Genomic DNA, 18035 nt, shown 5'->3' on the forward strand with positions numbered 1-18035 from the left:
ATCTCTCATTTCTAAGTGGAGAAGAAGAAAACACCCATGCACTTGAGATGTTTGTCTAGAAGGGTTGATGCCACTCATCCCACTCTTGTAGCTGTGGTGTGTGAAAGCTCCCATTGTTGCAGCACATTTACACAAATACATGTTGTGCAGTGTTGTTCGTCCTTTTTTCATTATCCTGCTCTAGTGTTGGCCTTCACAGGCAAACGATGCTCAAACAACCATCAACAAGATGTCTCTTTGTAACATCCGCTGACACCGCTGGAGCATCTATAAACTAAAACCTAAATGCCGGGTGTTAATCTCACAGGAGTCGATGCTCAGAGTTAAAATCTCTCGGCTCCGAGTCTGTTTATCCAGAAGAGCAGAGCGCGGATAGGGGTCCTCTCGGCTCCCAGATGTGGCATTTAGGATTAACTGACGCTGATCCAGCCTGGTCGTCCAGATTGAGGTTATTATGTCTCTATTTAGGTCAAACATTGCACGATCGAGATCCACTGGTCGCAAAGGGGACTTGGCTGTGTGTTGACTTGAGGGATGTGTAATTTTGTTTGCTGTGCATGTGAGAGGAAAAGTGGGGTTTATATTTCTTACGAAATAAATGATTTTTAAAAAAATCCTAAACAAATTACTTTTTGTCTGTGAAACCCTTACACTCAGGAAGATGTTTCACAACTGGACAGAATTGGAAACACAGTTGTCAGAATGAGGAAAAAGCTGTTTGTCTGACGTCTTCTATCTGAAATTTCAACCAACAAAAGCTGTTTGTAGTAATATAGACGTGAAATGACATAAAGCAGATACACAAATACACAAAACTCTTCACAGCTCACCTTTTTTCGTTGACACACTTAAATCCTGTCTGCAGGGGGCTGTCACTTGGTTTTTGCTTATCCGCAGGGGAAATCTCAGATGTGACTTCCCGATTTCCTTCACAGATCTTGTTTTTCTCCCACTGTCTCGTCATCTATCAAATCCCAGACTTGTGTGTAAATCAGAGACAGATCGACGAAGCCGTAGCTCCCGTGTGGAGATAATCCCTCGGCCCTTTGAACGGCAGCTCGTCATTAGCCAGTGATCACAGAAGGCTCCTTTACTCACGTGAAGTTGGCTGTGACCTTCAGGGGAGATATTATCTCTTATAGTTTACTGTTTTGTTCAACACAATCTCCTCAGACATTCAAGGAGAAAAACAGCGCAGCAGTGATGGGAAAAGTTAGATGCCGTTTCACTGAATGCAGTCGTCTCTGACTGCAGTTTCTCCATTGATTTCTCACTGTGACTCTCAAACCTTTGTGCAAAATTGCAGTTTTAAAAAGAGACTCATGACACTGAATAGATATTAAAACATGGAAAGAAAGGCCACTTCAAACTGCAACGCATATAACTCCACAGGTTTCATCATTGTCTGCAGTGGGGAATAAGGGGTGTAAGGGTTGAGATCCACAGACAAAGTACAGAAGTCTTGTTTTGGGACCTCACGCAAGATTTGGTGAAAACTTTGGAAAACAATGTCATTTTTTCCTTTACTACTCAGCCCACATCACATATTTCCATCATTAGACACTTTTTCTCACATTTTGTCAGCATGTTTACTTTGTCCGAGTCACAATATAGTGACCTGGTTTTTATCCACCCCGTGAAGCCTCCAGTGATGGAAAGTACATTTACTGAAGGTCCGTACGTACAGTAAGTACAGTTTTGAAATATTTCAACGTCTTTTTCTGACTTTTTTATTGTGACTTCTCACATATTGTGCAACTCTAATTCCAAAAAGGTTGGGAGCTGTTACTGACCTGCTGTCAATTAACCTAATTAGTTGTCAAATGCTCCTCAACTTGTTTTTGATTTGCGACAATTACTTTTCCAGCCTTTTGTTGCCAATGTTCCAATTTTTTGCCATCAAGATTTGAGGTTTGGAATTTTCACATCTTCCCAACTTTTTTGGAATTGGGATTATACTTTTACGTTGCTACATTTATTTGATAACTTTAGTGCTTTTCACAATCAGGCTACTAATGCAAAATGCATTATAGTAATACTTTACTGATACCCAGTTTAAAATTCAAAGGCTGCACAGCAGTACGTAAAGTATTTGAAACGATCAAAAACATATGATCCTCAAAACAGTATATAAGGTTGTTACAAAAAGCTCCATCTTTACCAGCTGCAACGTGAACATATAAATGCATCATTATTTTAAATATACTGTACATACATATACTGTAGAAAGGGCTGTGCCAACTCAACATGCGGACAAAAATGACCCTGAACTCACAGGATGAGCTGAAAGGACCAAAAACTAAATACAAATCTTGTTTCGGGTTTAGTTGTATTTGTTTGTTTGTCTATGTGGTTTCTCCTTGGTTTGGTTGAGGTGCTTTTGCTCCCTTTTCTTCTTTTCTTGGAGAGAGCATCCGTAAGAAGGCAATGCAATTTCCCTATGGGATCAATAAAGTTCTTTGAATCTTACATCTTTAATATACAGTATTTTTTGACCTAATAGTTTTAATATTAAATGCTTTTATCCAAATCACACCCTCCACAACCTCGGGTTTCAGTGTCTTGCCCGAGGACACTTTGACATGCCAAACCTCTGACCCTGTGGTCTGTGGACAATTGCCTTGCCGACTGAGTTACAGCCACCTATTTTGCATGTAACACAGCCGCACAGAGCTACACGGAGGTATTGCTACTTTTACTAAAGTAAATGATGAACGTCTTTGCCCCACTGAACCCAGCACCTTGCATTTACCAGCAGCTGAAGGGAGCTTCTATTCCTGATCATTAGTTCTACCCAAATACTGAATCAGTGCCAAATGTGGCTAATCATGTTTCCTGTAATTGGCTGAGCTGCTCTTTAAAGCGATCCTTAAAAGCTAGCAAACAGATTTAGCTTATGCACCTGGTGAGTAATTTTCATCACCATTAATGGAAACAGTCTTTAAATTCAATATGCGGCTCCTATAGTATACATCAGGTTAATTGTTATCATAAGTAAGTATCTTATGATGCCAGTGCAGTTCTGTGAGTTTGTCTCATAGGAGGCATCAACCCGCCACAATAAAGTATGGCAATAAGTTATGGCATGAAGCAAATCTCTACTAAAAGAATGTTTGCAGAAAAATTACATACAGTAGCTTTAACATTGCAATGAATTCCAGTCCCTAAGGAAACGAGAAATGGTTGGCACTCACATTGGCCTTTTCTGCCGGATTGGTTGCTCATATGTTGTGTCACTTACACATTCACATCAACACACACACCAATGACGGCAGCTGCAACGCAAGGTGCTTGACTGACCCATTGGGGACAACACCGGGTTCAGTGTCTTGCCCAAAGAAACTCTGGCAGATGGACGTGAGAAATTGGGCATTAAAGACTGACCGATTGTTTCCTTCTGGTGGACATCCTCATTATCTTCTGATCCACACGTGCCCCCAAGGTAGATGTATATTTCATCACAGACGATGACTTTAGCTGTGGCTAAAGCTCAGAGGAACACAAAGAGAAAAGAGTGCATCCGGACAAAAACTGATGGATGAGGCTGGAGCCAGGGTCTTGCAAACAGACCCCCCCCCCTGCCTCAAGGCTGTGGGAATTCTTGGCTCATATTAACTCGCTCATTGTTGGGACACACAGCAGGCACAATGACTCCCTTTTTGAGTACGAGGGCACGATGGACTGAGAGGGCAGCTGGGCGGCCAGTTGGCCATCACTAGGTCCTGTGTGCTGAGGCTCAGAATGTGGCTCGTGTAGCTGGCAGAGAGGAAAAGAAACAAAACGAGTGAAACAGCGAGCCCCGGATCCCAGATCCTGGCTGCAGCTTCAAGTGGGAAGACATGCAGAGTCTAGATAGTGACTCCACTGACAGAGACAGAAAGAGAAAATGGAGGGAAGGAAGAGGAGGAGAGCCCGGATCTGGACCGCAGCTCTGTCTGATTGTCCCTGAAGGGCTGCTAGTAGCTGAAGCAGAGCTCTGTTCAGTCACCATTCCTGCTGATCTGAGCTCTTCTCTCCATCCCTGTCAGCTTATATCACTCCCTCACACTGTTTCTCTGTCTATCCACTATCCCAGGACTGTGGGGTGGACGGAGCAGGTGCTTCTACTAAATAGTGAAAGGCCACACTCCCCGTTTTCTACACTTTGTCTCTGAATGACGCCGACCATGTTAAACGTTTCTGATTTAAAGAGTTTGCACAAAAACTTGCCAATATCCTCAAAATCCAGCTCCACTGGAAGATTCTTTACTTGAATGTGCTCCACGTGCACACAGTTTAGAGGCTTTTTTCTTCACGCCCATGTGCCATAAATGTTCTCCACACACACCTTTTGCATTTAGGATGTGCATGTACAAGCATGTTTTTGTGTAGCCGGCGCTACTTTGAAAGCCACTCAATATGAAACGTGCAGATACACATAAAAGGAGGCATTCTGCATTCAGCAGTTTAGAAAAGGAGGTTAATTACATTATGTTTTTGCAGAAAAGCTATATGGGACACACACACACACACACACACACACACACACGCAACACTATGACAACAGTTGCTCGTCTGAATATCCTGTGTTTACGCAGTGACAATTTGCTTGATTTAGAGACATTTTGTTGCTATCTGGCTGTTTGGTGCTAAGTAGGTCATGTGCTGCCACCATTCTGGCACCAATTTAGCACTTTAAGTACGTGTTGGTGCTAATACTTTTACTTGAGTTTAAGTACATTAAAAGACTTTTGCTCATTATGTCGTTTTTTCCATCATTTTCTTTGCACTATTTCTATTTCACGCTTGTCATATTTCTAAGAAACGGTTCTAACACAAACATTTGGTCTCTACTTGTTTATCTGACTGAACTACACTTGTCTGACAATACAGTATGAGTACACACTTGTTATTGAGGTATTTCAAGAATTAGTTGCACGTACCCGTCACAAAGCACATTTCACTGAGGAATCTGTTTGTTTCCGTCCTGCTCTGAGACACCTGGGGCGGAGAAGCTGTGCTCCTCCCTGGATGCAGCCCTGCTTGTTCGCCAGCCATATCCCTGCCCTACCCAGTGCTCTTCCTACTTGTAATTGACTGAACACACCTAATGCAAGTAATCGGCAGTGGATGAGCTGGAAAACAAGCGGGGCTCCTCGAGGAAACAGCCCCTCAAACACTCACGATGGCATTTTGTTTGTTTGAAACGAGGATGAGGAGCATTTGAGAAATGCTTACACGTATACGAGAAAACGATTTGAAAGAAACTCTGGCATGTTTGACAGCAGCTGCGGAAAACTTCATCCGTGCACTTTGGACCAGAGCTGGCCCCTCACAGCACCAGGCTTCACCGTTCCATGTAGTCAGATTAGCATGCAGTCGAGGTCACGACCCCGATCTTTGACACCCAGTGTCAAGATGAGAGACACCCTTGTTCTGAACCCGCTCGTCTTCAGATGCCAAGATGAGTCACCCATGGAGCTCTGCACAGAGCCGTCATCCCCTCCAGCATGTTCTTCTTCCCAGACAATAACGTGCCCTGATTTAACATCACTACCTTTTTTAAATGAGGTGCCAAGAACTGTTAACAGTCATTATATTAATAATAATACAAAAAAAAACCTGATAAACTGTTGCTACTACTGCTCCTACCTGTATCACTATCATAATATTATTGTACTACTAATGATTCAACTGCAGGTACCTTTGTCTATACTACTACTACTACAACTACAATAGTAGCTACCATTGTTCTTCCACGTTGTATTTGTTAGTGACAGTAATTACATTTTAAATGCTATTATCGTAATACTACTGTTACCACAATTAATGCATCACGTTGTGTTGCCACTTCTACGGAAGCTACTACTTTAAATACTGCGACCAGATCTGTAAAAGCCATTATTGTGACTGTACTTTGAAAATAATATGAACACCAGCCCATTTTCTCATAATCCATCCACGATTATGAAAATGTTCAAATCAAATAATATTATAAGGAAGTGAACGATATTAGAGACAATAAGGCTTTGATTTTGATTTTGGCAGTTGATTGTCAGAACTCTGTGTCTTGCACCTTGTATAAAGTAGAAAATTAAAAAATTAAAATCATTTCTCCAGTTAATGGTGCAGTTCTACAGCATTTGTTTCACTTCAGGATCCGGTTTATGTTAATCTGTAGTGTTGCATGACCCATGCATACACAGACTGGTTGAACTGCAGTTGTAGTCATAGCAATAAAACAAAAATAAAAATATGACAGTATTAGTTTCAGTTCTACTTCCGCTTTAATCAAACACATGTAAGAATATACACTTACTGGTCACAGTACCACATAACACAAACAAATGCTCCTGTGTCTGGTGTTAAATGATGACAGTCGCTGAAATGTGTAACTACCCACACTACATGTTATTATCTGCCCTTCAGTGATACACTCTGACATGTTTAGATTGTTCTTTGTGCAAATAATCTGCAGCAAAACTGCTGGCAGGTGTTTTTACGCCTCAGGACAAGCTCAACTCTGCTCTTGACTTTGGACTGTCATTCAGTCACAGCACCAACGCCAGAAGAATGTGGGAGATCCAGGTCGGTAACGTCGCTCTTTAAGTCCCGTGACGGTTTTGAACAGTAAACAATTCAAATGGGTGGTCTTCTTCTGACACTGTCAGAGTCAGTGCTGACATAGGTTTCAGGACAGTTATGACATAATGAGCCCCTGGGCACAAATAAGGCAATGGCCCTCAGACTTCTATACAGGACCCCTAGACTGACTTTTTGTTGCTTTGCATCATTTTTATATCATATTTTCTCTTTTTCTTAATCAGTTTCTTTGTTGGTTTGCCTTTCCACTTTCAACAAGAAACTGAGCTAAACAGACCCACGCAGGAGCGCAGGCCCAGGACCCCAAGGGGAGATCAGCAATGTATGTGTGTGTACAGTGAGTATTTGTTGCCATCTAGTGGACAATAAGAGAAGTAGGTTTGAGGGAGCAGAGGTTCACGTATCCATCCATACAACAAATATAAATATTACAAATATTTAATAAGAAATACAAATATTCAGATAATGATGGCTCTAATATTGACATTAGTAACTATTATTGATACTCATTTTGATTAAAATGCTGCCCCCAAAAAAGTTATTTCTAAAAAAACATCTAACGCTCAAAGTTTTAAGTTAAAAAATTGCATTATAATGTCATGTTTAACACGCATATGTGGCAGAAGGAAATCTTCTTATTTTCTTTACTTTACATTATTAGCATTAAATATTATAACACTAATATTGATATTATTGATCAGGCAGAAGATTCAGAAACTCAGATTACAAATCAACAAACTCAGCACTGCACACTTTTAAATGCCAATTTATTGAGGACAATTGAAACATTTACTATTTCAAACTAAACCAATTCTCAAAACATAAAGAACAGATGATAATATCGATGAAGATGGTGATGAGTCTGTCTCGTATATTTTAAGTCAGCTGTTTAAAAAGAAGAACATTAGTTTTAGCACATTTTAATGTGTGTGTATATGCAGTTATTAAGTACAGTTAAACGAGATGCACAAATAAATGTAGTTGAATATATTTTTTATGACTTTTACCTAACACTGATCAGCATTTGTACAGCCTGTTGAGCCTGATGATGTCCTTCTGGCTCATCTCCGTGGCCTTGCCAAACTCAACACTGGGGTCAGGGATACCCACCAAGGTGGGCTGGTTGTTCTTGGAGAATGCATACCTGGAGGCACAGGTATAGAAAGACATGCAGCTAACAGATAACTAGTAGCAGGAAGTTGTACGGGGAGAAGGTGTCATGGCAGCACTGACAGGGAAAGTCTGAAGGCAAAAAGTGAGACGGGATGCAGTGGATGCAGAGGGCGGTGCAGGGTCAGTGGTGGGTCAGGTGGGTGCATGGCAAACACTGCCATTAGTGTGTGTGTGAGTGTATGTGTGAATGAGAAGCAACATTGCTTTGGATAAAAGCGCTACACAGTATTTAGCAGTGGGTGAAGACCAGACAAGTGGCAGAAGGTCTGTAAAGGATTTGGAGGAGATGTAAAAGATCAGCTACTCACTTGCTGTAGTGCATAACGGAGGTGTAGTCGTAGGTGGTTCCTTGGTTCAAAGTACTGACTTTGTCAAAGTTGTGCTCCATTCCTAAAGATTTGTGAGAAGACAGGTGTGTAAAGAGATTAAACAGGAGATTTAATGTTTGAATTTGAGAGTTTTAAAAGTGCTAATAGATGGATGTTGTTGGTCTGAGCCTGTCTTTTTCCCCAGGCTCTGTGCTAAGCTAACTTACACGTTTTAACTTTATAGCATTTTAGACTTTGTTTATCCCAAAGTCCAAAATGTTTCATTAAAAGACGCCTTTCGCTGATTTTGCATCTTGGGCTCTAGTTCTGGTAGTACTCATACAAAAATGCCATTAAACTTGCCATTGCCTTTACGAAAATATCGTTCTACTTCTAGCTGCGAAAGCCTCCACATGACATCACTTGGAGGAGCCTTCAGTTCAGATAATGTCATCTTGTTAATCACGGTCTACCTGCTTCTCCAGAGCTCCCCCAGATGACATCATCCAAACTAATAATGAAAACCTCCTCCAGGTGATGTCGACTGGAGGGATTTTTCAGCTAGAACAAGAGAAATATTTTATTATTGTGAAGTCAGAGGGACGTTTAGAAGCATTCATGTACATTTACACCTAAACAACAGCCATAGAAAGCAATCGAAGTAACGTGTGTCAGATTAAGACGCGTCCTCCTGTGCTGGGGAAACACATCATGACAGACGCACCAGGGGTGACGTTCTCCAGCACGATGCGGATGTACTGGTCACGGTCGGAGCGTTTCTGCTCGTGGTGGAAGCCCAGAGCGTGGAGCACCTCGTGCTGGACGGTGTGGTGGTAAACGCAGCCCGAACGCTGCAGGGACAGGTCTTGGCCGTTGTTACGACGGCCAATGTAGGAGTAGCACCTGTGAGGACAGATGTAGGTCCATATACTGACAACACAATAATTTTCGGGTTCATTTTAGGAATTGGAAAGCATCTCAAGTAAAACGTGCTCTAATGGAAACTAATCAGAACTAGAACCCATGGGATGAGATGCAAAGCGGTTTCTAAACCTCCTCCAATGCACGTTTACCCGTTTAGGGACCGGATGTTCAGGAAGTCCCTCTGGTTGGTGCGCTTGACAAAACGGATGCAAGAGACCCCGTTGAAGGACTGGAGACCACGCTCGATGACCGCCACCTCGCGAGGGGCTGGAGAAAGACACAAGAGTGACGTGCACAACATCTATAACACATGGTGCCAAAGGTCAGAGCAGGGGGCTCGAACCTTTTCCCCCATGAGAGCTACTTTCACTTGTTTTCTAACATTTATGCTCATAGCTTAGTTCAACCCAAACTAATTAATACGCTGTAAAAAATGTCGGCATCTACAAGTCACCTTTGGCATTAAAACATAACAACAAATATTTCTGAAAGGATTTGAGCAGTTTTGTGTCTGTGCGCATTTCTTTGTGTTGGATTCTCCTACTGGTCTGGGCACCGGAAAGAGTCGCTAGAACTGTCGCTTGCCGCTTTTCTGGTCTGAATACTTGTGACAAAGACACTGCGTTGGCAAAATCAAGCTTGACAGCACCAATTGTCAAATAATCCTTTTGTGTAAAAAGGGGGCGGGGCACGTATGAATTTAATTGGATATGGAGGTAAATTGATTTGCCCAGTGACCGCTGAAGTTTTCCAATTTATGTAGGCTTCATTAACCCTCTGGCGAATTACTTGGGAAGTGGGCAGCTGGCGAGTGACGTGTCGGAGACCCCTGGGTTTGAGGACACTGTATGCAGCAGGAACACATACTTTACAAGGACATCATATGTGTTTCCCATGCATGATTTATTTGGAACAGTCCACGACCCCAAATGTACAAAAAAGTGTCAAACGACAGTTTTGGTACTCACAGAACACGCGGGACAGGATGTAGGGTACGTAGACTTTTCCATCGGCAGACTTGGGCCACATGCAGCCGCGAGAGGTGCAGGGGTCAGCGTTTCTCTCGGCCTCGGAATCAAAGGCGACATCATCCTCGACATAGGGCTCATCAGGAGAACGCACTGCAGCACACACAATATAAATATGAAGATTATTCACTTTATCAGTGTAAAACGTCCCTGTCTAAATGGCACGATTGTAGCAAAAGGCGAAGCATAATAATAATAATGCTTTAGTATTTAGGGTGAGCGGTGGAATGATGAGCGGAACTAACCATAAGTAAATATTCATAAATCTATATAAAGATCAGGGGATCAGATCAAAGCTGCCATCTTGGATCTGAAGGGGCTGTGAAAGTTCTTACCAGCATCTCTGTTGGCTCTTTCAATCAGCTCTGAAACAGTCAAGACCTTCCAGACCTATGAAAAAGACGCAGTGTGATACATGTTTTTACTTTACAATGATGTTGGTGTTCATTTGCATTAGTATCAAATATCAAACTATTTGATTGTAAATAGTAAACTTACAGAATGAAGAGTTTTCCAGAAAAACCCATGGAAACCAAAAAAAACAAAACAAAACAAACAAGAGAGAGACAGAAAAATACTTTCTGAGTGACAGCTTTAAAAAGTAGCAGCGAAGGAATTTACTGCTAAAAAACTTTGTTTTTTTAATGTTTACAGAAAATGACGTCTCAAAATCACCAGGCACCAACAAATATTTGTGGTTTACAAATGTTTTTGGCTTGTCACATATAACTAACTAACTAATAAATACATAGCATACAAACAAACAAATAACAAACAGATTTTTAACTAACTAACTAATTAACTTGTCACTTTTGTCTCCACAAGGAAGAAATAAGTCAAACAAAGTACCTCGATAGTACAAATTGCCGATAATACTTGGTGTTGACTGCGGGACATTTAGCTGTAATGAAACGTTTTGGTACTTTTACCTAAAAGATCTCGCTACTCACTGTCATGGTTAAAACAATGTGGATCCTAACTCACCTTCTCCTCCGCCCACGCTGAGACAGCCACCAGGACCACGAGTCCCAGAATACACCTCATTTCGGTAATATCAACAAATACTCTGCAGCAAGATTCAAACCACCAGTTAATTAACTTGTCCTTCAACTACTGATCGAATGTGTTAATTAAACAGCATTACTGATGAGATTAGACACTTACTGCTGTGTGTGAGGGGAGAAAAGCGGTGGGTGAGTAAAGACGTCGCGTTATAAAGCATCGGGTACAATGCAAAATGACCCTTTAAAGGATATTTAGGACAGTGACAAGTGAAAATAGAATTTAGCACCTGATAAGAATGTTTGACTTTGATGCCACATGGCATTTTCCCATAAAATGTCCTGTGTTATCTTGGCCTCAAATAACATGCTGCACCCTGCAGGAGCAGAGTGCGTAAACATTGGTTTCCTCACTTGTACATTTCACTCTTCCTACTAAAAGTGCAAACTGATTGATAGATTTATATTTTATTATCTAACTCACTGAAGAACAAATTTCCAGGGCTTTAGTGTAAGAATTTAGTGCATGTTCCGTCAAAAGTAAATGCAACTGATATAACAAAGGTCCAACTAAGAGGCAGCTGGACTTGTTTGAGGTTCTCGAACATGTTCTCTTCTGAAAGGCTTCTAGCTTAAGGTGGGGAGCATGTTGTTCGGGAGACAGTTGAAGTGGGAACAAATTGTTGTCACAGTCCAGCTGTGTTAAGTGATGTTTGCCCCAGTTTGGTGCAGACGACCTCCTTTACTCCTCTTATAAATCACCTGCCTTCTGTGGCCAGAGGATGGACATTGCTGCCTTCAAAGGAGCTTGTCTTTCAGATGCAGGTGGACTGTTGAGGACCTCAACCTCATTTAATGTGCCTATATAATATACAAAACATTTTCTGATAAAAAGCCGTAAGAAAATCGAGTTGTTGCACGTCTGTTGTTACACTAGCAGCTCTGCGACATCTACAACAGTAACTAGTTGCCAGTTTAAAAGTCTGTCCCATTGTTCCCCTGTGCAAAGGTCTATTTTTGCTTCAGCAGTTACTCCTGTGCTCCTGCGAACTGCATCCTTCAGTGCCCTGTGTGGTATCTTGTCTTTGTAGTCGTTGCTCTTCAGATCCCTTGTTGTGTTTGCACGATCCTGACTTTATCCTGCACCTGTTCTGTGCAGTGTGACTTTACAAACCTGCCTGAATTGAATGGAAGAGTTTTGCTACTGGCTCCGAACCACAGAGTCAGAAGAACCCAAAAATAATGATCCATGGGATGATAATCATGATTTTCCAAATGTGATTCCAACTCGTACTGTGTCGTAATCAGATGTTTACTGACGTTTATCTCAGTTTTTACCCTCAGTTCCAACATTACTAACAGGAAACATCCACTTATAATAATTTAAAAATCATTATTTAAAATATATAAGAATCGGCGCAGCAGAATATGATTTTTAGTCCACAAACTATTCGTCCTTGTCAGAAAGTGGCACCTCCATTACCCACAAAGCAATTCAACTGTCCACAGTTCAGTTGAAAATAGTGTGTGTTATAGTAGTTGTAGCAGCCTGCAGCAGAAGAGCACATCAATACGTGTTCCCTTTGTTTTTAAGGTCAAATGTGTCAAATTTATTAACTACCAATAGTAACTTAGAGAGGCAGTCGTACATTTTGGCCACAAGCTGTCAGATTTTTGTTTAGCTAAGAACAACTGCATGCGGCTGGAAATAAAGCCATCAAAGGCGGTGAGTCCGAATAATCAGTGAATGTGACATAAAAAAAAAAAAAAAGAGCCAGAAAAGGAAAGAAGTAGTTATTGCATTGTTTTTTTTTAATATCTGCAGCTTTGCAAATATGTCTTGAGCTCAGAAACGTTGCGCAGCGCACAAAGAAGACGACTGGCTTCAATTCACACGCATTTAAATGTTTATTTCATGTTTATAACACAGTCATAGAGCGAGAAATCGTTGTTTTTCACAGCTGGTCTGACGTCTGACTTGGCATCGTGTTGTTTGCATCACCTGCAGAAAAAGCAGAAACAGGATAAAGACGACAGTCACATCAGTCCAATTTCAATATTTGCTAAAACACGTGATTGTAGTACACTGTACTGCAGAGTGCGTGTGGGTGTAGTTTCCCTTACTGTTTAACACTTGTAGAGCCTGTTCAGTCTGGTTATATCGTTGCTGCTCATCTGGGTGCTCGTGCCAAATTCAACATTTGGGTTGGGGATAGGCTGCATGGTGGGCTTATTGTTGCCAGAAAAGGCATATCTGGAATTATACGGAGTACAGAGAGTATGGGTAGCTCGATTGTACAGAATCAATTCAGCACTTTGACATTTAGCTTGTATAAATGAAAAAAAAAAAAAAGGGTTTATAAACTAGTAACATGTGGTAAAAATGAGGCCAGTGTTACGTGATCAAACAACAGTAAAATCAATAATGTCTGTTAGAAAGAGATGGTAGTGGCCTCAACTTGTGGTACTGCATGACAGAGTTGTAGTCGTAGGGCGTGTTCAGGTTCAGAGTGTTGATCTTGTCGAAGGCATACTCCCAACCTGAAAGCCACACAGCAAAGGTCAAAAAGACAGCAACACGGGACTCGGGCCAGGGAATCAGGATTAGGACAGATCAGATACACGGGAAACTTCTATGTGCTACTTGTACTGGAGCATTGATATTGGATGCATCAGGCCTGCATGCAGATTTGCCCTTTACAACAGAAGATAGAGCGAACTCTGCTGATCTGACCCAAAGCCTGCTGACACGGCTACCAGTGTGTGTACAATCAAACTCCTCCAGATTAAAGTTTGGGTCGTAAAAACGTCCCCTGTTCATTCGCACATGTTTAGTAAGACATGCTTGGGTGCATGGGACTGACCAGGCTGGATGTTCTCCCACAGGACTTTGATGTGATTGTCCCTGTCGGAGCGACACTGCTCATGGTTGAAGCCCAGGGCGTGGAGCAGCTCGTGCTGGACGGTGCTGTGGTAGAGGCAGCCCTGACGGTCCAGAGACACCTGCTGGCCGTTACCAATGCGGCCGACGTAAGAGTAGCAGCTGCATCCAGACAATCAAACGAGGCAAGAAACGTTTATGGCTGAGTTACTTTGACCAAGTTTTCAGTCTGAAACACTCAAATCCGAATGCAAAAACATCTCTAGTGATATGGAGCAACGCTGTCATAATGTCCACTGGTGATCACAATGACTGAACATTACGTTTATTAAATTAACATGAACTTAATAATCTGTCGCTCCATGGTTTTCGACAGACACCTACAAGTTTTAAAGATGCTTTAAATCTTTGTGGGCTATAAAATTATGCCCCATGAATCTTTCCATTTAAAAAACATGTGACACTGAAATTTAAGAGATTAAAACTGTGTTTGTTCTTTGATACAAGATACTAATCGATATCCATAATTTTGCATAATGCACAGACACTGATCATGTTCACACGCACACACTTACCCATTGATGGACTGGATGGACAGGTAGTCTCTCTGGTTGCTTCTCTGGACGAAGCGAATGCAGGAGACGTCGTGAAAGGACTGCAGCCCCCGCTCGATGATGGAGCGCTCGCGAGACGCTGAGAAGACGAACGGAGGTTTTTATTTTTTTTTTTAAAAAAGTAAACCTGTCACAGCAGGTGGTTGCTTGTTACATTATCCAGTCACTTACAGTAATGTGAGGCGATGGTGAAGGGCACGTAGACCCTCCCGTCACTGGACTTGGGCCACATGCAGCTACGGGACGTGCACTGATCCGCGTTCCTCTCATTCTCATTGGTATAAGCGATGTCGTCCACGACGAAGGGCTCGTCCTCCGTGTGCACTGTCGGAGGACAACGTCACAAACTCACTACATTAGGACCTTTGCACGCGCACGTTTCATGCGTGGTCCTGAAGGTGGAGGTACAAGGGCGCGTGAAGTCTCAAACTCAGTCTACTTATTGTTACCAACTTTTCAATGACGCTAGCGATTTATGATATTTCAAAGCCAAGCAGGGCTTAGTTTTAGGAAAATAAAGCTGAGAATATGTAAACCGTCTTACCGACATCCTTGTTGGCCTCCCACAGCAGCTCAGAGACAGACAGTTCCTGCACCGGGGACACGGTAACCATCACTGTCTACTGTAACTATATATCTGCACCAAAGTCTGGAGGCTACATGTATATTAGGCAATTTTTAAAAGATTTCAAATCAATTAAAGACAGTGTATGTTATTAAGTTGCACATTTTGTTTTCTAGTTAGGTTAAATAAACATTTAAAGCCAAGAACTTCCCTCATTAATTGCAGACTAAAGGTGCTTCAACAATGAAAACACCAAATTATCCCCAGTTTTTATTTTAATATTGCATCGTGTTATTTCCAAAATGACACTGTTGACCCATCCTCACCTTGTCTTCTGCCCAGGAGCAGCCAGAGGCCACCAGGACCACCAGGAGACTGAGCGCACCCTTCAGCAAAGCCATGTTCGTAGCCAGGAGGTGAACAGTGTTACTGCCTGGTTGCAGCCTCCTGCTTTTAACCCTCAGATATCTTGCTGCAGCTGAGATAACATGAATGTTACCTTGAAAACACGCTGCTGAATCCCATCGTATCTATGCAAAGCTAAATAACATCTGCTGGCAGCAGCAAACCAGTGTTGGGAAAACTTGAGGCCACTTGGTGACATTGTGGAGAATTCAGATTAAGATTGAATTTGGTTCTTAGCAGATTTTCATAAAACTATGGACGATCATGTGTTTGTGAAGAAAGAAACACCAAGAAAGCAGTGATTGCAGATTGTATATATATATATATATATATATAATGGTTAAATATAATGTATTCAGCTTAAAATTACAAAGAAAATCTTTACTTGATCCCTACTTGAGTGTCCTCGTTAAAGATACCTATTGTAATTTTACACCAATTAGACCCGATTCTTAGAAAAAATAATTAATAAATTTTCTGTACAGAAATGTGAAATCAATGTAATTTGTAATTATTGGCATAATACTTTAAATAAAAGCTGGTTTGTTAGTTTAGAGAAAACATCTGTAATTTTACAGATGTTTTATATACAATTTAAAAAGTGAAAACTACTGTGGGCAATTTTAAGACTTTTAATTTTAAGGAGGGGGCAGCTACTGCTCTCGTCTATCCACCTCCTCCACCTCATTAGTGTCGACATTTGTTCTTGTCGTTTCTCTCAGTTTTGTCTCCTTTTCTCTTTTACTCCTCTCTTATTCCAGTGCTGCAGCCACAGTGTCCACCTCATTATGACAGTGGAATAAAAGGCCTCGAGCCATTTCCTCCTGGAGCTTCTTCTTGTGGTCCACCAGCTTTTTGTTTTCCACCTCCAGTTTGTTTCCCTCCTTCAGCAGGTCGAAGTTGAGCATTTTCCTGCTCGAGATTTGTCTTTTCCTCTTTCAGATGAGCGTTCTCCTTCTCCAGGTTTGTCTTTCCTTCAGCCAGTGTGTTCTTGTCTTTGTCCACTTTGTTCGTTTCCTCAACCAACCTGTCATTGTCCTTTTGGAGTGTCTTCATCTCCTCTTCCATCTCATTCATTGTCTTCGCACAGCTCCACTCGTTCTCTGAGACCTTCCTCATCTCCTCCCGCAGACGGGTGCATATCCTCTGCCAGTTTTCCTTGTTCTTGTTGTTCTCAGCGTCTTTGGTCTTCAGCTGCCTAGAGAGTTTCTGGTTTCTAGTTTCGCTCCGGTCCAACAGCTTGGCCAGCTCCTTTATCTTGGCTTGATATTCCTTCCAGATGTCCCAGTTATTCAGCCCTTCCATAAGCTGTCTACCAATGCTGTCAAGTCCTTCTTTGTACTCGCGCTCTCTCACTTTGCCCTTTTCCTCCTCGAGCTGGAGACGATGTTTGAGGTCGGAGACGTTTGTCTCGTGCAGCTTGATGGTCTCATTTAGCCTGTGACGTTCAGCACTGAACTCCCTGTCCTTGGCCTCCAGAGCCGCTTCCAGCCTGTGGGCATTGTCCTTCTCTCTCTTTACCTCATAACAAGCCGCTGTTTTTTCGCTCTTCAATTTTTCTATCTCCTGCACCAAGATGTTGACTTGATTTTGCAGGTCGTCATCGTGCTGGTGAGCGTTGAGACTCCACACCTCCTCCTCAGGATGAGGTGCTGGTCCATGATAGTGAGGATGTCCCCGGGAAGCAGCTTGTCTCCCCCTGTGTGTTGGCACCTGTCTTCCAAACATGGCTGTGAAAACACGGGGTCCCACAGAGAAGTGAAGTAGTAGACTGTGGTCCCAAGATCGTCTTGGCTCAGAAATTCACTAGTTGTCTGTATAAAGCAGTTCTCCACTCTGAAACCCAAATATTGTGAACCCAGAGGGACGTATGAACGTGTGCGTGAGGTGAATTAAACTGAGCTGTAGAATGTTGATCACCATTGGTTTCATTCTAATGGCTATGATGTTCAAATAAGCCACGCCCACAAGACTGTGCTTTGATCACTTTTGTTCGAAAGGTCATATCCAGACGTGAACCGATTGAATCCAGAGAAGCTGTTTCCACAATAAAGCAGTATCTCACACAAAGACAAATATCTGTCTGCATACACACATTATTTTACTGTGAGGTGAAAAGTAGCAGTACTGCACTAGGACAGTGATTCCTCTGGGCCTCACTCACAGTGAGTCTCTGATCAAATCTAAGTGCTGTTGATAACGTGAACATACACGTCTGGTCCAGATTTTTTCCACGTGTGTCTGATAAATAAAGATTCTGCAGGAATACAAAAAGTTTAATTCATGTACAGATTCAAGCAGTGAACCACTTGAAAATAATGTTTAATTACATCTTGTGTCCAGCTATTAAACTTGAAACATAACAATACTGTGCTAAATTAATACAAGAATGTAATTTAACTTGACTTTGTATCTAGGGGCAACAAAGTGCTCTTGTGGAAACATCACGGTTAGGTGGAAACATCTGTAACAGAGCATTTGAAGGCGAGAGGTCAAGTGGGCACAATTATTTATATGGTGTTGAATAGAGACATCAAAGGGTAACTGTGGCGTC

At 41.9% G+C, this 18035-nt stretch overlaps 2 protein-coding genes across 3 annotated transcripts; both read right to left on the reverse strand.

Moving 5' to 3' along the window:
• Positions 1-7332: 7332 nt before the first annotated feature.
• On the reverse strand, positions 7333-11252 carry LOC137108788 (high choriolytic enzyme 1-like). 2 transcript variants are annotated; one of them, XM_067493824.1, is made up of 9 exons: positions 11180-11252; positions 11000-11081; positions 10351-10396; positions 9956-10108; positions 9137-9254; positions 8788-8966; positions 8064-8145; positions 7590-7726; positions 7333-7467 (listed from the first exon to the last, which is right to left on the reverse strand). In XM_067493824.1, exons 2-8 carry the CDS (start codon positions 11057-11059, stop codon positions 7600-7602), a joined length of 765 nt encoding a protein of 254 aa, XP_067349925.1. In that variant the 5' UTR covers positions 11060-11081; positions 11180-11252; the 3' UTR covers positions 7333-7467; positions 7590-7599. The 2 variants fall into 2 exon arrangements, with proteins under 2 accessions (XP_067349925.1, XP_067349924.1); XM_067493823.1 differs by having other exon boundaries at positions 10351-10405; positions 11180-11238.
• A 1648-nt stretch (positions 11253-12900) lies between these two features.
• On the reverse strand, positions 12901-15540 carry LOC137108786 (high choriolytic enzyme 1-like). Its single transcript, XM_067493820.1, has 8 exons — positions 15403-15540; positions 15056-15101; positions 14683-14835; positions 14473-14590; positions 13881-14059; positions 13476-13557; positions 13141-13270; positions 12901-13018 (listed from the first exon to the last, which is right to left on the reverse strand). Exons 1-7 carry the CDS (start codon positions 15475-15477, stop codon positions 13144-13146), a joined length of 780 nt encoding a protein of 259 aa, XP_067349921.1. The 5' UTR covers positions 15478-15540; the 3' UTR covers positions 12901-13018; positions 13141-13143.
• Positions 15541-18035: the final 2495 nt, after the last annotated feature.

This window comes from Channa argus, chromosome 23, assembly GCF_033026475.1.
Source record: "Channa argus isolate prfri chromosome 23, Channa argus male v1.0, whole genome shotgun sequence".
Classification (NCBI taxonomy): domain Eukaryota; kingdom Metazoa; phylum Chordata; class Actinopteri; order Anabantiformes; family Channidae; genus Channa; species Channa argus.